Source organism: Clarias gariepinus, chromosome 1, assembly GCF_024256425.1.
Source record: "Clarias gariepinus isolate MV-2021 ecotype Netherlands chromosome 1, CGAR_prim_01v2, whole genome shotgun sequence".
In the NCBI taxonomy this organism is placed as follows: Eukaryota; Metazoa; Chordata; class Actinopteri; order Siluriformes; family Clariidae; genus Clarias; species Clarias gariepinus.
The window spans coordinates 12,412,968-12,435,045 of record NC_071100.1 but is presented as its reverse complement, the minus strand read 5'-3'; the positions used below and the strand labels follow the sequence as shown (position 1 = coordinate 12,435,045).

The 22,078-nt window shown below is 41.3% G+C and overlaps 2 protein-coding genes across 4 annotated transcripts; one reads left to right on the top strand and one right to left on the bottom strand.

Moving 5' to 3' along the window:
* The first annotated feature begins 2,755 nt into the window (after positions 1 to 2,755).
* igfbp1b (insulin-like growth factor binding protein 1b) lies at positions 2,756 to 7,290 on the top strand. Of its 2 annotated transcripts, XM_053514630.1 has the most exons (4): positions 2,756 to 3,105; positions 3,184 to 3,308; positions 5,471 to 5,599; positions 5,779 to 7,290. In XM_053514630.1, the coding sequence occupies exons 1-4, from the start codon at positions 2,760 to 2,762 to the stop codon at positions 5,902 to 5,904; spliced, it is 726 nt and encodes a 241-aa protein (XP_053370605.1). In that variant the 5' UTR covers positions 2,756 to 2,759; the 3' UTR covers positions 5,905 to 7,290. The 2 variants fall into 2 exon arrangements, with proteins under 2 accessions (XP_053370605.1, XP_053369952.1); XM_053513977.1 differs by having other exon boundaries at positions 2,756 to 3,308.
* Positions 7,291 to 8,287: 997 nt separating this feature from the next.
* LOC128522647 (insulin-like growth factor-binding protein 3) lies at positions 8,288 to 21,286 on the bottom strand. 2 transcript variants are annotated; one of them, XM_053495621.1, is made up of 4 exons: positions 20,831 to 21,286; positions 18,099 to 18,358; positions 11,566 to 11,681; positions 8,288 to 9,741 (listed from the first exon to the last, which is right to left on the bottom strand). In XM_053495621.1, the coding sequence occupies exons 1-4, from the start codon at positions 21,189 to 21,191 to the stop codon at positions 9,492 to 9,494; spliced, it is 987 nt and encodes a 328-aa protein (XP_053351596.1). In that variant the 5' UTR covers positions 21,192 to 21,286; the 3' UTR covers positions 8,288 to 9,491. The 2 variants fall into 2 exon arrangements, with proteins under 2 accessions (XP_053351596.1, XP_053351597.1); XM_053495622.1 differs by having other exon boundaries at positions 8,288 to 9,738; positions 11,562 to 11,681; positions 20,831 to 21,272.
* Positions 21,287 to 22,078: the final 792 nt, after the last annotated feature.

Here is a 22,078-nt window from a genome sequence, read left to right as displayed (position 1 = left end):
GCCGCACTTGCACAAGCTGTACAGAACAGGACAATACAAGTTCTTCTTGTTTTTCCAACATCATCCTTGACAAATTGTTTTTTTTTTTTTTTATCCTTTCTGCTTACGTAACCCTGGCCTATGACACATTGCATCGTGTTAATCATTGGCTCAGCGTCTGTATCAAAGTAATGCAAATAGATGTACAGATTAATTCACAAATGAATAAAAGGACCCCAGACGTAAGTGTCTGTACATGCTCTCAATTCTCAAGTCTCTCTAAACAAACGTTAAGTCGATTTACATGGTGTTTCAAAGTGTTTTAAAGTGGGTGTGATCGAGTGAGAGTTTTACTGTAACCGGTGATTGTTGTGTCATTGTTTGTAGAAGATAGGTGAGATTAATACTACACCAGGACGCTCGTAATTACTCGACAGACAAACATGTTGTGATTAAGGCAAACCTTTGAAGAATCCGTCCTGTTACTCAACCCACTGATAACTTGTTTTTGTGACCCGTGTCACGGGTGAAAGAGGAAAAGTCCGAGGTCTGACGGAGGTGATCACCATGATTAAGGGGATCAGAGGAACCTGAATGGCGAATGATGTAATCTTAATCTGAGGGACATTATCACATTCACTAAAATGCTTTGATGATTATTATCAACATCAATTTGGTGTGATTGATGTCGTTCTACATTTTTTTTTTATCCTGGAAAAGAGGGAACACTGCATACCTATTCCATTACAGAAAATTTCACCAATCAAATATTTATGAAATGACATGCATTTTAATCCGTTCATTAATAACCTTAGTTTATGTGCATCATCTGCCAGACAAGTCTCTGTGAATGAGCTGTTACCATGGAAATGATAACACATTAAAAAAGCAAAGCTCATGTTCTATAAAATGAATAAACATCTCCTGACCAATCAGAATCCAGATCTAAACAATGTATCTCATGTATTATACATTACCATTAACTGGGTAAAGAACCCTTGAACACATTGTGAAAAGCTGTAAGAGTGGTGTTGAACCATCAAATTTGTGTAAGAAATGTGGTCAGAAAAAATAATCAATGGAAATCACTTAAACACTGTAAGAAAACCATGTTTGATGAGATAATGAAAATGTACTGCTGTATAAAAAAGGAATAGAGCACATACTGTATGTAAATAGTGTAGTGTCGTTTCAGCACAAACTTGCAGAACTAAAGTGACTATCGTTTCATCATGTAGACATGTTTAATTGACTGTGTATGTTTAACCTGGAAGCTGACCATGGTGTAGCTTTAATTAGCTTTAAGAATAATGCTTTTTTTTTTACGCATTTTCCATTTAAAAAAAAAAAAACTTTTCCTTTTTTCTCATCAATCTATCTATCGATCTATCTATCTATTGATCTATCGATCCATCTATCGACCAATTATGGACGAGAAGGCCTGGCTCCCAATCTCCGTTCCAGTTCATCCCAATGGTGCTTGCTTGGGGTTGAGGTCAGGGCTCTGTGTTAGGGCCGGTCAAGTTCTTCCACACTGAACTTATCAAACCATGTCATTATAGTCCTTGCTTTGTGCACTGGGACACAGTCATGTTGAAATAGAAAAGGGTCTTCTCCAAAACTGTTGCCACAAAGTTGTATAGAAGGATAGCATTGTCCAAGATGGTCTGCTGAAGCATGAAGATTGCCCTTCACTGGTCATAAGGGGCCTGAGTGAAACACCTGAATTCAATAATTAACAGGTTTGGGCAAATACTTTTGTCCACATAGTGTCTATTTCTATCTCTCTATCTATCAATGGCTTAGTGGTTAGGGCCCTGGGTTACTGATCAGTTGGTTGGACTTTACGATTTGCAAAGAAAGCAATTTTATTGAGCTCCAAAAGCACACTCACTACTTTATCCTGTATACAGGGTCAATGAGGGCGTGGAGCCTATCTCAGAGCGCCAATCCATCATAGGACACACACACACACTCATACACACTCATTTACAGCCTAATCTGTGGGTACCTGGAGGAAACCCACCAAGCACTGGGAGAACATGCAAACTCCATGCACACAGTGATGGAAATCGAACCCGGACCCTGGACTTGCGAGGAGATGGTGATAATCACTACACCACTGTGCCGCCCTGTAAAAGCACAAAGGCTTATTATTATTATCATTATTATTATTATTATTATTGAAGCGTTACCAGTTTATAAGAAGTCCTTAATGTACTGTATAATTATGTACCTGAAATATTAATTTTTTTCTAAAACAATAATGTGAATTTTCAAAGTGGATATGATACACCAGACATGTTTCACGGTCTTTTTATTTATTTATATATATTTTAATATAAGTTTGAAAGGCCACAGGAGGGAGGTAGGCGGTGAGGCCTGGTTAAGGGGAGACACACACAAGAATACCCTGACCCGACCCAGTAAACATTAACTCTAATCAGATCAAACACACACACACACACACACACACACACAGTGCGGCGGCTGTGTACCTACGCAAACCCGCCCGCGCACGCCTGAGCGCAAAAACATTTGTTTTGTTCCGTGACGAATTATTATTACGAGTGGCATGTGGGTCAAATATTAACCCCCTCCTGAGGTCACGGCGGGGTATAAGAGCAGCACACACACACACATGCCGGTTACAGACACACTTTAGGAGCTTCAACCTGAAAACTTGACGAACAGGAGCTTCACTTCAGAGCGCGCTTTGTACCTTTCTTTATTATTATTATTATTATTATTATTAGTTTTTTCGTGTCTTTTTGTCCGACATGTCCGGATTACTTCTGCCGTCCACGCTCCTCCTCGTCCTCCTCCTCCTCCCCGCTCCGGCAGAGCAGTCCCCGGTGCGAGCGCTCGAGCCGATCCGGTGCGCGCCGTGCACCGCGGAGAAGCTGAGCGCGTGCCCGGCCGCGCCGTCCGGCTGCACGGAGCTGAGGAAGGAGTCCGGCTGCGGCTGCTGCATGACCTGCGCGCTGCCCGAGGGCGCCCCCTGCGGCGTGTACACCGCGCCCTGCGGCGCCGCGCTGCGCTGCACGCCCCGGCCCGACGACCCGCACCCGCTGCACTCGCTCACGCACGGACAAGCCGTGTGCACCGGCGAGCACCCCGCGCCAGGTGCGTCTCCTCTCTCTCCCGCGCAGTCCCCGCTTGTTGCCGAAAAGTTGATGCTAAACCATAACAGTCTCCTTACAGAGGAGGATCCCGAGCGCGGCTTCTCCCTATTCCACCTGCTGGGGCTGGATAGGGCACGAGACCCGGACGCGCTGGAGGGCATCAAGGCCAAAGTCAACGCCATCCGGATGAAGCTCGTGCAGCTGGTAAGGGTACGCAGACACACGGCACGCTCTCTTACAGTACGTCATCGCAGGATTTAACAGGGTGCGCGCGTTCCTCCTGATCACGCGACCTCCTATCAGTTAATCAGTGCGGTTACAGATCAAAGAGGACCAACAATGGCGCATCTGTTCTAACTTTAACTTAATTAGAAGCTTTGATGTACATTCAAAGCTCATTATAGTTACACCTCGTGCATCTTCAAGGTACTCCTGATGGTACCCTTATTTCTGATAACTAACATACTGGGTAATATCAGTACATTTGTTTTTTGCTGCATGTAATTGAACAACAAACATTTAAGGACGAATAAATCTTTCTGTTATTTGTTTGCTTGTTTATGAATGTGCTATCTACATTCCCAAAAAAATAAAAAATAAAATAACACCAATATACCGCCTTATCCTGTATACAGGGTCACAGGGAGGCCTGGCGCACCTATCCCACGAGACTTAGGGCACAAGGCGGGGGAAACACGCATGCTGCCTTACATGTGTTGTACCTTTTACTTAATTAGCACACATTCAAAGCTCTGATGTACATTCAAAGATTATTATAGTTACACCACATGCGCCTTCAAGATACTCTTGATGGTACCCTTATTTCTGATAACTAACATACTCGGTAATATCAGTACATTTGTTTTTGGTGCATGTAACTGAACAACAAATATTTAAGGATTAAACAAAGCTTTCTGTTATTTGTTTGTTGCCATACAGTAGGCTATGTAGGTTTTCAATTCCTGCCTTAGGTCTGTGTGTTTGGAGTTTGCATGTTTTCCCCATGTTTGATGGGTTTCCTCCCACAGTCCAAAGACATTAGCCTAATTACTGTTCCCCTAAAAAAAATCCTCATTGTGTTTGTGGCCTGCAATGGATTGGTACCTTGTCCTGGGTGTACCCCACCTGGTGCTCAAAGTCTCCTGGTATAGGCTCCAGGCCCCCAGCAATAAAGTGTTAAAATTGATACTTTAGGTGTAACAGAACACTTAAAATGCATGTCCTAAAATAAAAACTTTGGCTGTAATTGAACCCTTGTGACTCTAGAGGGCAGTGCTCCAACACTTGGCTTTCAGGTTTAGCTTTCAGCCTTAACCTGAATGCGACACCGGGTTGTTTGAGATTGTCCTCACTGCAAAACAACAAAAAAAATAATAATAATTTAGGGAGCTGAGCTGGATCTGATACAACTTATTCTGTAAGCCTAACCCCTTACCCCTAACCCACAAAACACTGTACAACATGAAGCAACACATTAAAAACATTTATTTAGCCTGAAACAAACTCTGGCCACTTGACTGAACTCTGTCCAGCTTCACCCAGGAAAAAGGACATGGATCAGGTTAAACTTCACCCCATGGACTATTTGTTCTGACTGTTTGTTGTTTAAGTTGGGTTACCAATCCAGTTTTTTGGGGTAGTTCATATTTTTCTTCACGCTAGAATGGAAAATGTGAAATACCTGGACTTGAGCTTGTTAGGAAATAGGATACAATACATTTATGAAATTGTGGACTGGCTCAGAGTCTATACGGCAGCGGCGTCCAATCTTATCCATATTAAGGCATTGCGGCTGCAGGCTTTCCTGCCACCCAAGCAGGAGCCACATCTGATAGCTGATTAAAAGCCAAGACAAACTGAATAAATTGGCAAGACCCTTGATTTGTTGGAACCGCCGCCACATGAATCTTCTGTGGATGTAACTGGACATCCCTGCTCTTAGAGCTGGATGAAGAACTCTTCCCCTAAACCCTATTTACAATTCATTGGCCCATAAAATCAGATGTTCTCAGTGGACCAGGGCCAGTCTTTAAAAAAATGTGCTGTTCCAAGATTAACCAACCTGATCCAGATAATCCAGTGTCTAATCGTTTTCCTCAAACAACCGGTTCAAGAGCAGCCAATCAAGTTTGAGCCAATTAAAATCCGTTCTCTTCAGCCTTGAGGAAAGATGCAATCATGCCAGTATTTCAACCGCAGATAAATTTGGATATCCCTGACTATCTGAGTATCTATCTGATTCGAATGTGTCCTGCAGACAGGGTTAGGGAAAGGTTCTTGAATCCAGCTGTCATTTTCCTGGATGTTTCCATCAAATGCATGGTGTTGACTTTAATGACTAACTTTGAATCGATGTTTTGTTGCAGGGTCCATGTCACACTGAACTTCACTCTGCCCTGGACACGATCACGGCCTCGCAGCAGGCTCTGGGCGACAAGTTTACTACGTTTTATCTTCCCAACTGTGACAAGCATGGCTTCTACAAGACCAAGCAGGTGAGCCTCACTGTGAAACCCAAGTCTAATGGTATGTTGGTGCGTTTCCATATGGTCGCGCGATGATCATTGGCTTATGTGCAATATACGATTGTTTGCTGTATCTTCATCTGCACAGTTTTGAAAGTCATATGCACATCTCTGATTCTCTTTTATTTTTCATTCCATGTCGACCGCAGTGCGAGACGTCCCTCGTCGGCCAGCATGCACGCTGTTGGTGCGTCTCAGCTTGGAATGGGAAAAGACTCGTGGGTTCCAGCGATGTCTCCGAAGATGACCTCTGCCACCAGGAGATCGCTCACTGAATATTTGGACACCACTAACACACAAGCTGCATTTTTTTTGTTATTTTCTTGTTTTTTTGAAGCACTTTTCTTAATCAGGACTACCTACAAATACTATGTACATACATACACTATACTAAATCTTTTTCTTGGTAAAGAGATCAAATTTCTTAATTTATTTTTGTTTTGTTTCATATCTTCACATATTTATTGTAAAGAATCATTTGACAAGTATTTATATTTACCGAAATTGTATTGTTACTGTCGATATTTTATTTTTATTTAATTTTGCTATTGTTTAAACTGAACGACTCCACTGTGACTCAGAACTTGCAATAGAACCGTGGGCCATATTAAACACCCATTGCAACACACACACACACACACACACCACTGAAAGAAAGGCAGAGTTGCTTTGCATACTTTTAGTCTCAGCCCAATTTAGAAGCTTTGTACTTAAACAGCTTCACCATTCATTTGCTTTACGACGTGTCGATTCGGCCGACATTCGCACAAGCCTGCTAAACTTTCTGCCTCGACCTGCGACGCCCGTGTTTGTGAATTTGTCGGGGCTGTTTTTCGTTTCTTTTTTTTTTTTTTTTTTTTTTCCTGCCCCTAGAAGGAATAGCTCTGGATTTTTCCACTTACACGGGACAACTGCCAATTGATCCCAGATGTTTTGAAGGAGATCGCAGATCTGGCCCGTGTTTGTGACTCGTACACAGCTTCTACCTCTCCGGAGTGCAGGTTCTTCTTTTCCTCAGGTCCCTCTCTCTCTCTCTCTCTGTCTGTCTTCTGTGCCATCACTCTGGAAATTACTTCCCCGTTCCTTTGAGTATATGAAAATCTCAGATACGTTGAAATAAAAAAAAGAAAGCAAATGGACTTCCTGTTGGTTTGGAGAGCAGGAGATATGAGGCCAATGGGATTCAGAGTAGTTGCAAGCAGGAACGCTTTATGAATATGGTTCCAACCTTGCTGCATGCCAGGACATTTTTACAGAGGGAAAAAAAAGAAAAGAAAAAAAGAAAAACCAGACAGGGATTTGTAAACCCATGTTGCGGGCGTGTCTCTTCTTGGCTCTCTGCAAAAAAACACATCCATCCTTCTATCCATCCGTCTATCTATCTATCTATCTATCTATCTATCTATCTATCTATCTAGCTATTCAGGGCTCTGTCTGAAGTTAACAGATTTGATGCATTCAGGTTGGGGACTAAGAGGACTGGACTACCAAAGTTCTTCTTTTCTTGACTTAAACATTCACATGCTGCTACAGTTCATCTGCCTACCTACCTGTTCTTTTTTGTAGTAAATGTAGATTCATTGTACATTATTATATGCTTTCTAATCTCTATTGTATACTGTATATATTCTTTTAATAAAATCAATTGTCATTATATCCCAGGACTGTGAAATGTGCATTTTTTTTTCTCCCCCACTTATTAGAAGAACCAGACATAAACGCCAGCTGTTCCTTAAATTAGATCTTTAATTATTGAAAGTAAAAATATACACAGATATATCTCCCGGTTTTAAGGCACTGGGAAAGACCTGACACTGACACGTACAAAAATTTAACCACACAAAGTGAATAATGTCAAAATACTGTTTACACATGATGTCATGTAATGTCCCCAGGTACAAGTTTTGGTTTCTTGTTTGTTCGTTTTTTTTATTCCTTGCTTATAGCTTATCACAATGGGGATTCAGTCCAAAAGAAGCCAGTATAATGGAACAAAAAGCTGTACACTTACTGTAGCTACATTGTACTGTACTAGAAGCGTTTGCATATCACTAGAAGCCTGAGTATGAGCTTAATGTGTACTGTTTCCCTGTTCGCAGCAACATTTACCTTTGGTTACAAAAGAACGAAAAAAAAGAATAACAAAAGAAAGTGAAAAGGTGCAGCGATAAAAGTCTTTTTAATGCTAATTTTGTTAGACAGTTTACAAAATTTTACATGAATTGGATATTTTACAATTTAGCATCAATGAGAGTTTTTTTCATTTGTTTACTCCAGTTGTTAAGCTAAAAAAATCGAAATTAAATTTTATTTTAATAGGATATATTACAATTTTACAACAGTTTTTATTTATTATTTAATTAATTAATTAATTAATTAATATTATCATTCTTCAGTTGGGGGCTATACTGTATAGTATATGAGATAGCTATTTTTCTTTACATATTTTACTTTTATTTTAAACTTTAACATCAAGTCTTTTTTTTTTTTATTTCATTAAACATTTTTTTACAACTTTAAACCAATTTAATGTTTTTAATTTTCATTAAAGGATTGAAAAACTTTTTTATTTACACAATTTTTATAATTTCATAATTATTAGATGCATTCGAAATTTGTTCTAGACGGTGAATTTTAAGCTAGCTTTTAGTTTTTATATTACTCTGATTGGAGATTTGACCCCTTTATGGTAGCATTTTTGTATTTTACTCCAGTTGTGAATGTTACAATTTTACACTAGTTGAATTCTTTAAAATTAAATTAAAATTTTTTATTCCATATTTTTTTATGGTGTTTGATGGTTTTGGATTCTTAAACGAGATTAATATTTCGGAGTTTGCCTTTGTCTGAAAAGCTTTTGATTTCTAGACCATCTAGGAACTTTAGAAATTTACAGTTTTCTGGCAGATAAAAGTTCTAGAATGCTACAGTTTTGGGGAATTTTACACATTTATGAAAACACTTGAAATTCCACAGCACGCATTACTGAAAATAAAAAGCAATGAAAGAAAATGTAGTGACATGAAGACAATGAATACTTTGTGTACAGTAAAAACAAACAAACAAGTAAACAAACAAACAAACAAACAACCCACCACATCCTATTTTGGCTCATGTTAGGGTGCGTTGAACAAGGACGTCTTCGGGAAAGGTTTCAGCTTCACACGAACGTTTAAAAGCCAGAAAATTGGCCGTATGTCACTCAAACAGAAAAAAAAAAAAATGTTGCTATGCTAAGCATGTCTGTTAAAGTCGTCGCAGGTTTATAGATCAGTAAAGACATATGCATTGTATATACAGAGAAAGTAAAGCAGATATGGACGTCATGAAGGTTGTATGATCGGTCCTAATAGAGCGCGTGTATACAGCTGTATTCATGCATCATGCACATGCTTTCCATACTGAATCGGATCAACGATAAAAAAAAAAAAAGGATCATTTAATTCGAATTCCTGATTTTACGCAACAGGAATGTGTAATAAAGGTGACACTGATAGCCATGAAGATACAGAGGCACATGGTTAAGTTATTATAATAGCCACTCACACACACACACACACACACACTCACATACACACTCAACCTTATAGGAAGTGCTTTACAAACGTTAGTGCCTTCTTCCATGTCCTTTTGCATTTCGCGGTCAGTCCTGCGTCCACTTGCTACAGCTCTACTGCGTCCTGAGACACACCCATGTCCTTTCATCCATCAATCTCTTTCTCTCCTGCAAGCATCTAGGGTTCCACTGCTGCGTAAGCATGGGGCAATGGAGCACAGAAATAAATTAGAGCTTGGTGAAGATCAGGAAAGCCCAGAATTTTAAGCCCCACCCCTTTAATATAATTATTATTATTTTTTTTTATTATTTCTTTTCTGGAGGACCGACAGCACGAGTCCGAGATGGAGGGTCGGAGCGTGGAGGTTCTTCAGTGCACGCACACTCCCTCGATCTCTCTCTCTTTTCTTTGGCCTTCTGCGCTGTTCTACTGGTTCTCCATGGCGTAGCACAGCACATTCCCTTTCTCCTTTCCATCGTAGCCTGGCATGGGCTGGCCGTATTTGTCCACGCACCAGCATATGCCACGTTTTCGGCCCTTAGAGGGCCAGCACTGAGAAAGAACGACAGACAAAATTTTATAATTGGTTTACCGATTTACTCATTGTTTCTTTTTATTTTAAATTTGAAACAGCTTTAAACCTCATGACCTTGAGTTTCACTATAATAAAACACCCGCTGTCTGTCCAGACATTATGCTGACGTGACCTGCGCTCCGAGGTATTTTCGAGGGATTTTTTACGATGCACATCCTGTTTTGTGTTCATATAGAGCAACTTAAAGGTAAACACAGGGAAGCTGAAATATTTGCTCAGGGCCAGTGTGTGTGTGTGAAGCTCGCCAGCGCCAACTTCTATTTTCAGCCTCCTGCTGGCCGGTACAAATCATCCATTGCTGATTATACCCCCGGCTCCAAATTATGGGTGCTACAAATGACTTACAGAGCTTGGCGCTCCAGCCCAGAGGGCTGTTATTTAGCTGCCAATTTAACTAAAGGTCAAAGTCCTGTCTAGTGTGCGTAAAAAAAAAAATAAAAAAAAATACAACAACACAACAAAAACCAACCGTTCCATGAGAGCATGAGAGGACTCGATGATTCGTAAATGGCCCATTGATTCATTCCTCGCAGTGTGTGATACCAAGGGAATTCGCTCAAGACTGGGAGGCCTGTTTGGAGCTCACGAAACTAAATGAAGTGAGAGCCAAGAGACAATATCCAGACTGGGAACCTTAAAGAAAAAAAAAACTGTGTGGGAGTGTGAAGGCTAAGGATCTTGTTTTCAGCCTTACGCTTCGTTAATGCAGTCTAAAATGTCCTTGAAAAATAGATTGAATTCTTGGTCGCTACAGCTACCTGTAAAGGCTCGTGGAACCAAAATAAACTGACCGCAAAGCAAGCTAGGATTCTGCTAATCGAATCTTTCTTTATTTGCACAAGACCCGCTGCGAAAACGTTCAGGTTTAATCATTAGCGCGAGGCTAAGCGTCCGCGCTGACCACAAAAAGTAAACACCCCGTCGTAAAAAAGGTCGTCACTCCCTCTCCTCTCTTTTCATGATTGTTGCAGTAACATATATCTATAAATATATAAATTTAAACTATATGAATATATATATATATATATTTAAAGAAGAAAACTGTTTTTTTTTTAATTGCAGGTCGACAAAAAGACCTCCATTAAGCAGGACCTGCCATGTTGTATAAATATTGCTCATGACGATGGAGGATAAGTGCATCCATATGAAGGCGTCTGGGGCACTCATTTATTATAAACCAATTGTGGGCCGACCGCGTAAATCTGGAAGGGGCTCAAATCTATTTTCAAGCAGCCACCACAAGGAGTCCGATAATTATGGGGAGATGCTCAGACCCCAGTAGCCACCTTGACGTCGCTCGCTCAGGGCGGGTTACACAAGATGGCCACCACGGCGGCCACGCTCGGTTTGGCCCCGAGCGAGAAAGAGATGGGTCCTTAGGGCTCGTTTGGGCTGGCGCTAATCACCCGGAGAAAAATGACTCTGAGGCTGATACGATCCTAAACGGGATCATGTGTGGATAAACAGGATGCTAATGTCCTGAAAAACATGCACCACTAAGCCAAGGACATCATCTGTGCTGTAAGGGACACTTAAGCCCCAACCTGTCATAGATTTTATTTTGATAAATATTTCATTTCAGATGCAATTCCCACTTAGGATAAACAACAAAAACTCCCAGCCAGATCCTTGACAGGATCTTTATGAAAGCATCTTTCAGCAATGTTACTAATGCAACCAGACCCCATTTAGAAATCTAGACCTGGCACCATATTTAAGGTTTTTTTTTCCACCAAATTTTCTTAGCTACAAAGTTCCATTTGCATTGTAATTCCCTCACCTGTTTTTTCCTGTAGAAACCTTTCCTGTCGCAGTTCGGGATGCGGAAGCCTCTGGGGTTCGCCATGTCCGTGATCTTCAGTGTGTTTAGTACTTCGTCCATTTCCCTTCGACATGGACCCTGCATACACACACACATACACATAAACAGCATCAATGCACCGCTCAAAACACAATAAAAACAATGTAGTCTACCAAAGAGGGAACTAAATTCGGCGGCTGTATTTGCTCCCTGTGGCATTCTCATAAAGACCTCCTTCAAAGACCTGGACGCAAAATGCACAAGCTATGATGGAAGAAGCCTTGACAGAAACCAAACACAGACTGCCATGAATATGGACATTAGTGGCCATTTTTTTTTTTATAAATCCCTCTGTGTACCTTGCCTCTAATTCGTCCCTTGGGAAATAAATATGGAGGTCCATTTCCAGGAAATGCAATCCCTTCTATGAAAACAGCTTCTGGCAGCAAGATCGCCACTAAAGCAGCTAAACACGCCACACCGCACACCGGAGCCCAGGAATACGGGATTAGAAGCACTTTAACGCTGTAACGGCTCCAGAACCCGAGCAAATACGGGTCTACAGGAAGTAGGGCCACACAGCCTGAAGCCCCGAGAGGGTAAAAATAGGATCAGGAATTAACGAACGAGGGTTAACGAGGAAGTCAAATTGTGGAAAGGGAGGCGTGATCTTCATTCAAAGACCTTGCTGTGCAGTGATCCAGCTGCTAAAATGAAACCTAATTCATGCTGCTGCTTTTAAAATATGAATGGCGGCACGATTTCATTTCAGAATTATAAAATCAAAATATGCATTGCACTTTCCATCTCTTTCCTTTTGGGTTTACAAGATTTAAGTTTACAGAGTGTTTTTTTTTTCTCTGCTAAATGAGAAACAGCCCTGTAGGAATTTGTGCTTGTCTAAACATTGTGGTGATGTTAATTTGGCAACATTACAGTCGTTGGGACAATGTTGGTGTTGAACTGTTTTAAAAAAATTTTACTTACTTTCATGAAATGGCGTTGGAACAATGTTGATTACACGACAATAGGATAACGTTGAACGAATGCCGCTAACACGATATTGCAAAAATGCCTTTAAAACTAAATTAATACCAAATCATTAGCCTGAGCGGGACTCGAAATTCCAGTCACTGTGGTGAGAGCACTGTGTGCTAACCACTGGACCACTAGAGGAACATACTGTTGAAACCAGTAAATGCGTGCACATAACAACAAGCGGCACAAACACCATGTTATAGTAGAGTAATTGGAGAGCTGAGACGCATCTCATGTACGTCCCAATCTCTGATTGGAATTCTAAACCTTGTTAGAAACTTGGGGAGCTTGAATTTGGATGGATGCTGTAAGAATGGAAGTTAATCTAAATAAATGAGCATGCATGCTCCGAATAAAGCTTTAAATTATGTTGTTTTGGGGTTGTATTTGCAGCGTTACGTTTAGGTTGTTCATTCCATGTTATCTCAATTTCTTTTTATCAAAATTATTCTAACGTTAGAGCGCTGCCATTGAACATCCACTTCTTTATGTGCCAAATATTTCATATTGATGGATTTCATCCATCCATCCATCTAAGAACCTCTGTAGTCTATCTAAAGACCATGGAGCCCAATGGTAACCATTGTATTATTTCCATTTTTTACCACCGTGGGTGGACCTCAGGTCATCACTCGGAATGCAAATTAGTCTAATCTTCATAGTCTTTGGACTGTGGTTGGAGGAAACTGGAGTATCCAGAGGAAACCCACCAAACATGGGAAGAGCATGCAAACTCAATGCACACAGACCCGAGGCGACAGTGCTAACCACTTGAGAAGGATGTTGCAAGTGTAATGTGTTAAACAGATTCTTGTGAAAAAAAAAAAATGCATTAAGCATGTTTTGGTTAAACGGAACAGATTAAATTGTTTTCTTGATGTTTGAAGTTGGTTATCTGAAACATGCATGTCCCTATTATTGTTACCTTTGAACAAACCCAAGAAAACTGCACTTTAATAAAACCTCTGCCTTTTAGACGACGGACACTTTTCTTTTCGAGCACATTGAGAAACGTTCAGACTGGCGCTAGCTAAAGCGTAACTAGCAGCCCTGTTCGTCGTCTCCGAACAGCTTTCCAGCACATGAAGGAAGGCGAAAGCCACATGAATCACAGCCCGAAAAACCCCATCCCCTCAGTGGCGTCCAGTCGAGGAGGCAGAGCTTGTTTACAACAGAAATGGACCAAAAGCAGGGAATGTGGGCATCAAAACAGCCCTAACACACAAACCAAGAGCCACCAGCTCTAGTTACTCATCAGAGTCCGCAAATACCACTCACACATACACACACGGCGAGAGGAGACATCCAAAACGCCACCACAGTTTGGCTCGTGCCAACATGGTAGCACATAAAATGAGACCAAAAAAAATGCAGCACAAAAGGTTGTTCGCAAATTACGCATTTTGCAAAGTTTACTGTTCTTTCTTTTCTCCTTTCATACGCACACTTTTAAGCTGTTAAACATTCCTCAATCGTCGGTTAGCAACGATGTTCCAAAGAAAAATCATACCTGATCACTACTGTAGGATAGAAAAACAGCCTAATCATCCAAACACACATCACACACACACACACACACACACACTCAATCACTCACTCATACATTTCCCACTCAACACTCGAACTCATGGATTCGAAGTAGATATCAAGAAACAACACAAGATATCTCTGGAATGTTTGAAAGATGGTGCAAGGCTCCAAGAACAACTACTCTGAAAGACACACTTTGATAAATCTGGAATATTACTTTTGGTGCTACAGATTGCCGAGCTTTCCATTGCAAAAAGGTCGAGCTGAACCTTTTCTCCATTTCGGATTTGGATGAACATGATGTATTCTTTAGAGAACAATTGTTTCTAGGAAAAAGAAATCTCAAATAAAATCTTCTGAGTGGCCGGGGGTGGTGGTGGTGGGGGGGGTGGGGGTTGGTGAGGTTAAAAACAACTTCAGGTTTGAATTGTTGCTGGTTTTGGCAGTTAGTTTGCAACTTTTATTATGGTGGTGCATCTGTGGTTATGGTTGGGGTGGAAAAGAGTTGCAGGAACCCAAACTACATATACAGCACTAGTCAAAAGCTTGGACACAAGTTTGGATTTATGTTCCACATTCTAGAGCAATACTGGAATTTTTTTCAAAACTATGAAATAGTGCACATGGTGACACAAAGGTCAGCTGTTCTGGAGCAGTTCTTGCAAGAACAGTATTTTGTCAAGTGCAAAACCCACCAAGCTTCTTTTTCTCCTTCTTTGTCTTTCGTCTGTTCCCTTTCAGGGGTCGGCACAGCGAATCATCTGCCTCCATCTAACCCTACCCTCTGCATCCTCTTCTCTCACACCAACTAACTTCATGTCCTCTCTCACTGCATCCATAAATCTCCTCTTTGGTCTTCCTTTAGACCTCCTGCCTGGCAGTTAAAACCTCAGCAACCTTCTACTGATATATTCACGATCTCTTCTGAACATGTCCAAACCACCTCAATCTGGCCTCTCTGACTTTATCTCCAAAACATCTAACATGGGTTGTCCCTCTGATGAACTCATTCTTGATCCTATCCATCCTTGTAACTCCCAAGGAGAACCTTAACATCTTCAGCTCTGCTATCTTTATCTCTGCCTCCTGTCTTTTCTTCAGTGCCACTGTCTCTAATCCGTAGAGCATCGATGGTTTCACCACTGTCTTGTACAACTTTCCTTTCATTCTCGCTGATACTCTTTTGTCACATAACACACCTGACACTTTTCTCCACCCCATTCCAACCTGTCTGTACCCACAAAACCCACCAAGCACCATGATGAAACTGATCTCATGACCTTCCCAGGAAAGGAAGACCAAAACTTACCTCTGCTGCAGTGGAGAAGTTAATTTAGAGTTACCAGCCTCAGAAATCACCAATTAACCAAATAGCACTTATGAAAGCTTTAGAGAGCCCAGGTAGCAGACACATTTCAATATTAACTGTTCAAAGAGGTATTATCACATATTTTGGAAACCTTGTATAGGAAGAAATAATCAGGAAAGACCATGGAATTAGAAGGTGTGTCCTTCCAAACTTCATCTTATCCCATCACAGTGTCACCACCACCTCTCATTAAATGACTTGAGAGAAGTTTCAAAGTAAAAACAAAGCTTGGAGGAAAGAGGCAAACCCGTGTCAGTGAGTAATTAGTTAGCATAAATTTTACTCTTTGTGTTTCTACAGTTCTGCCCTTTGGCTCAGGTAAACACCATATGTCTTGGAAATTAACCCACTTTGGCCCAGTTTTAGTCACTTCCTCCAGTCGCTGCAATAAAGCACACTAGACCAGTGGTCCCCAACACCTTTTTATCACCGCGGACAGGTCAATGCTTGACAATTTTACTGCGGCCCGGAGGGGTGGAGGGGGTGAGCCGTCAGATAAGGCCTCTGCATTTTGGTGTGCCCGCTAATTCTCACAAGCTCTACTCCTCTCCAGAACACTGGTAAGCTACAGTAGTTTTGTGACCCATTCCTTGTCATTGAAATGTGCTGTCAGCAGTGACTTCTTTTCTAAGAGAAATCTTTGCAGCGGCTCTCGTAATGCGGCGCGCGCAAGACATAACCGAGAGAATCCGGTCATTTCTCAAAATAAAACGTTTTTCAAAATAAAAGGTTCTTTAAAATAAAATATCGTTCAGACTCAGATAATACATAAAACAAAAATATTTCATTATTTATGGTACCATTTGATCCACGGACTGGTACCGGTCCACGGCCCGGGTGTTGGGGACCACTGCACTAGACTATCTGTGACCATCTTAGAACTAAAGATGTATAATGGTTAACATACCAGTTGAGATGGGAAAAAAAGGTTTAATGATTCTTTTGTGCGGCAACTCATGTTTTTCCATACTGACTACAAAATTGTTTTTCTTTTTAATTAAATTTGATTTCTGTGTTTTCATTTGAGGAGGTAAAATGTTGCAGTTCCGCTATAATCCTACAGGTGATGCACTCTAAACATTGGCAGGCAGTACAAGCAAATAATTTGTTTCATTTGTTTAGAACTAAATGTGTTTCAAAACACTCGTAAACCAAATCAAATTTTCTCATAAAACATTATAAAAACTCAAATTATTCGTTCCATAGCCCCAAAAATACATAAAAATAATAAAGAAAAATAGATATAATAAATAGTATACAAATAAAATAGATTAACCTGCACTTCACCTTTAAAAAAAAATTCTGGGACAGACTCCTGATCCACTGAGATCCTAAGTAAAATATGCTAAAAGTTAGCTAGCCTATATACAGTACTGTATTTTTTAAGGGCTAAAGATGAAGTGGTAGTCTTGCATGTATTAAGCATGGCTTAATGCTAGCTACATCTTTTCCACATTAGCATGGCTTGTTAATGGTTCATTAGAAATTAATTATGACCCATGAATTAGCAAAGAAGTGGCCAGAATTTAACACATTTACATCACAGCTTCCTTGTTTCCTGACTTTCTTTCTAGTTCCCATGAAGGACACATGCTTCTGTTTTGGTCTTATTCCTGTCTTTGTCTTGTAATTGGTCCATTATCCCTGATTGTAAACACCTGTCCTATGCCTCCCCCACACCTTAATCAGTCTGAGTATTTCTACCATCCGTGTTGCCCTTTGTTTTTTTGCAAATATCACTTTGTTCATCCAAGCCTTGTTTCCCAGATTGTGCTTCGTCATAGTTCCCGTCTTTGACTTATGCTTGCTTACTTCATTTAAGAAGCATCCTGCGGTAAATCCTGGCTGTCGGTTTTTGGATGCCCCGTTACAGACTACGGATATGATTTCTATCTCACATCCCAAATCATGAGCTTGTGCACTTGTGCCCAGTCGGCAGCCTAACATGAAACCTGAACTGTGCAACCCTCAAGAACGGAGAGAGAAAGAGAACTGAAATCAGATGTTTTTATAAAAATATTTTCCTTCCTGCAAATGTTCTTGAGCACTAACAAAGTTTAAGAACTATAAAAAGAAAAAAAATTCCAGCACCAACAGCAACCGTCAAGGCAGTCGACATTGAGTGGCATTGTGGGGAAATAAATTATACGTGTCCGTATACTGACTGTTCTCACAGAGTCTGCCCATTGTAAAATGTCATTTGTGTTCAAAGCCAGCATTATGCAATCCCTTTCCTGGTGTACCACAGGGAATGCAGATCTAGTGCTAAGCCGACCCTGACACACCTACTTCAGCTCATTAAAATACTGAGTAGACTCTGATTTTTAGGCCCAGGTGTGTTCGATTAGGCTCGGAATTAAATTCTGCGTGATGCCAAGAGCGCCGGCTTTATATCCATTGTGCTACCCTGAAGGACCTCGAAGCCGCGACTTGCATAAATAGCTGATTGTGTACTGACCGGCAGCATACAGGATCTTTTACAAAGCCACCAACCAAATAGTTTGAAGGACACTACCAGCTGTGCCCACAGCCTTGCAGATTCTATTCGGTTATCCAAAAGATTCTGGCACAGTACTTACATACTCTCGCTCCTGCTTGGACTCGTAGGCGATGTTCTCATGGTTGGAAGGGGCGACTGCGGGAGGCTCCTCTATTTTGTAGCTCTGGGTTTTCCGGTGGTGCTCACGTCGGATGTCCTCAGCTTTGGGGTGAGGCCGGTGGGATGGGGGACGCCGACCGTGGGGGGGGAAGATATCCGTTGCCTGCTCGTGTCCAGCTGGCACCAACGGACTCGTTGTGTTGCTGCTGGAATCTTCCTCGGGCATCCTGGCACTCTCTCCTGAAAATCGGACAGAAGGAATGCTGGGAAGATACAAAACTAGGATGCAAAACCTGCCAACTTCTTTTTTTTTTTTTTTTTTTCCTAGAGAGGAATCTAGGAAACAACACAATCATTGTATATGAATAGCTTTTTACTCAATATAACTTTTTTTTCTTCTTGTTTCAGTCGCAGATTCTTAACTAGACATTATTTTGTGAGAAGGAATGGAATCATGTCTTTAATTCCTTAGTCTTTTCTTGATTTCCCCTTGTCCTTTATTCTTACATTCAGCACCTACTGCACACCCCAGGGTCTAAAGCCGGGTTGTCGGCTGTTAAGGGGCTGTGAAGCCCATCAAGTCATACTTGTGATTTCAGGCTTTATAAATAAACTCGACTAAATATAAAGCACACTAAAGTACTGCACTTGAGTCCAGAAGGAAAAGAGAATTCAGGAGACAAAGAGAGAGGTTCTGGAACTTGCCCAAAATGAGGACAAACATGGAGAAGTTCAACTGGGAAGGTTTTCTGAGATTTTCTAATGCAGTTCCAGCCACCTTTATGGTCCATTTTGGAAAGAAAAAAAAATCTAACAAAACGGCAATATCTTTTCAAATCATGTCTGTTTTTATTCATTAACTTTAACCACTTCTTCAATTGTGTAAACTACTCATTGTACTAATAGGAAGATCATACTCTGTTGAATATATACTAAATGTTTGTCCAAATCACATGTCCATTTAACAGATAATACAAGCAACGTTCAACGACTTTAAGCAACGTACAGTGATGAGACTCTTAGCTGCAGTGAAATATTTGAATGGTGAAAACATTCAGGTAGGCTATACATCCATGAATGACGATCCCGACTGAGGTGGCTCAGAGACCACTGCAGGTGTTACCATAGACACTCAGTGAATAGAACACCTGATCCTTGTGGAGAACTTGACGCCATCTTAGAGAAGAATGTGAGAAGAGTCTGTTTGTGGGAACTGTACAGTACACACTATAATTCACCAACACCACTTGCACATTACAGGAACTCAGCTGGGAGTTATTGCCATATCCCCTGTACAGTCCTGACCTCAAGCCATTTCCACGTGTTTGGGCCATTAAAGGAGCTCCTGGGAGGCCAGCATTTCAGACATAAAACAAGCAATCTGATCATGGCTCTGTCATACAGAGAAAACTTTCTACCTTGATGGTATCCAAGCACTAGTGAAAGTCTGGGATAAGTGCATTATAGCAGAGGATTATATAGAGAAATAAAGGGAGTTTTTTTTTTTTCTCTTATAATAGTGTTCTGTTATTCTGCACAACCAAAAGTCATTGTTTGACTTATACAATCTGGAAATATAATCTCAGGAAAAGCTCATACCCAACAAGGAGAAGATGCTATTCTCCTCAAATACCAAAGCCTAATTAAATATTAGGTGTAATAATTGTTGTTCTGATCATAACAAACTCAATTTTGTCAGTCTGTTATATTACTGTTTGGTTAGTTCAAAATGCATCCATGATAGAAAACCTTTTTTTTTTTTAAATCTCATCCAGTGCAGGAACACCCTTAGTCTTGCAATTTGTGCAATCTGTGATTAAAAAAAAACTTTTAACCTGCACAGAAACACACCTCATTTCAGAAACACCATGAAATGGGCACATTATACATAAAAGAACACATTATACAGTACATACAATCTTTGTTCAAGCTTAAACATAACCATAACATAAAGTCATTTGCAAGGTGATAAGTTATGATGTGACCCTCCTATTAATATTATCATAGGCCTATATAATAGCCTATTATACCCTATTAATAGCATTATAATAAGCAGCTCTGGGCAAATATGATAATACACTCGAAGAATAAAGCAGCACCTATGGTACCTTCCATGGTCACTGTCAGAGCATGTAGCTGCATAAGTGGACTGTGATTAGGTAAAGTGTTAATGCCGTGCAAATAGAGAGTGCTTTATTAATAACAAAGGGAAATGCAGTCAGGTCACATATTATGCAACAAGCAAGAATTGCAGTGAGGAAATGGTAAAGTTAAAAACAAACAAACAAAAAGATACATTGTTTAACATTTAATATGCATTTATTTCTAAGGATATTAGCCTAAAGTGCAGAATGGTAGCCTTTGTATGCCAAAAATGAATAAATAAATAAATAAACACACAAGAAGATTGAAAGCTCCATGCAGAAAAACTCATGCAGTAATCTCATGCCACTCCTTCCTCGACAGAGGGGATCATGCCAGGCGAGCCCCTGGGTGCAGAAGACCCCGGGAGGGTTGGAGAGGAGAAACGCTCGTGCATCCTCATGACGTTAATTAATTAACAAAGCTCGGACACACACACACACACACACCTTCGTGCAGAATGCAATCTACATATATTTGCAGTTATAGTCTAAGCACTGAAATAATGACGTTTAATAGCGCGCTGTGCATATACTGCGCACTCGTACGCATGGTGTAAAAGTGCGGTACCTTCTCGCGCGCCGACCGGAGGAGGAGGAGGAGGTGCGGTCTGGTCCACGCACACCCCGCGGCCCTCGAGCAGCGCGTGCAGCGGCTTCGGCTCGCCCGGCCGGTGTCGGCAGACCAGCCCCGCGCCGCAGCGCCCCGTGTACACCCCGCACGCTCGCCCCTCGGCCAGCGCGCACGTCACGCAGCAGCCGCAGCCCGGCTCGCGCACGCGCTCCACGCAGTCCTCGGGCACGGGCTCGCACAGCGTCCGCGCCCCGGCGTCGCACGGCTCGCAGCGGATCACCGCGCCCACGGCGGAGGACAGGCGCGCCACCGCGGCCAGGCTCACGGACACGAGCAGGGAGCGGAGCGCGGCCACCATGCTCACGGAGACTCGGGAGGGGGGGAAATCAATCTAATATCAATAATAATACTAATATTAATAATAATGATGATGATCACTCCAGTAATAATAATAATAATAATAAACTTAGTAATAATAATAATATTATTATTAACAACACTAATGCGAAAGTTTCTGCGTCCCGGGTGTCGCCAATCGGCCACGTGAGACACGTTTTAAATGGAAAACTTCTCTCTCTATATATAGACGCGGAGAATCGGAGACACGCCCCTTTCATGCATAATGCAGCATCATCTGCGTGACGTCACTCGTCGTCTGGTTCAGCGCGAGACCTCAGAACTGCAGGAGGTTTTAATGTCGCTTCTGTTTCTGCTATTTTTAACTTCACTTGTTTAATAATTTATATATTTATAATTTTACATACAAATTCATGTACGTGATCATGCATTTAATATAATTATTGTTATTTAAACACACACATATACAGTATATATATATATATATATATATATATATATATATATATATACTGTGTACGTAGAGAGAGAGAAAGAGAAGCATGCCATGACTTGGTGGTTAGCACTGTCGCCTTGCATCTCCTATCCATCCATCTATCTATTCGTCCGCTAGAACCTTTTCCAGAATTCCTGGATGTAAAGCAGGAATACATCCTCAGTGAGGTTAGGGGTTTATTTATTTAGCCCTGTTGCACCTTAGCCCTGTTAGCCCTTCTTCTCTTTGCCCCCCTCTTTCTCTTTCCTCTCTCCTCCTGTCTCCCCCTTTCACTCTCTCTCTCTCTGTCGAGCTACACATGTCGTTCCTGAGCTGCCAGTGATCCAGACTCCCTCTGCCCTCCGGACCTGTCTGACCCATCCTGGTGCCCCGCTTCTGGCTGAAGATCTCGT

Coding starts and splice junctions, on each gene's coding strand:
- igfbp1b (XM_053513977.1), top strand. CDS start 2,760: ATGTCCGGATTACTTCTGCCGTCCACGCTCCTCCTCGTCCTCCTCCTC. Junction 3,309..5,470: donor GGATGAAGCTCGTGCAGCTG/GTAAGGGTACGC, acceptor GTTTTGTTGCAG/GGTCCATGTCACACTGAACT. Junction 5,600..5,778: donor GCTTCTACAAGACCAAGCAG/GTGAGCCTCACT, acceptor TGTCGACCGCAG/TGCGAGACGTCCCTCGTCGG.
- LOC128522647 (XM_053495621.1), bottom strand. CDS start 21,191: ATGGTGGCCGCGCTCCGCTCCCTGCTCGTGTCCGTGAGCCTGGCCGCG. Junction 18,359..20,830: donor TCCGGTCGGCGCGCGAGAAG/GTACCGCACTTT, acceptor TCCGATTTTCAG/GAGAGAGTGCCAGGATGCCC. Junction 9,742..11,565: donor AAAGGTTTCTACAGGAAAAA/ACAGGTGAGGGA, acceptor GTCGTTCTTTCT/CAGTGCTGGCCCTCTAAGGG.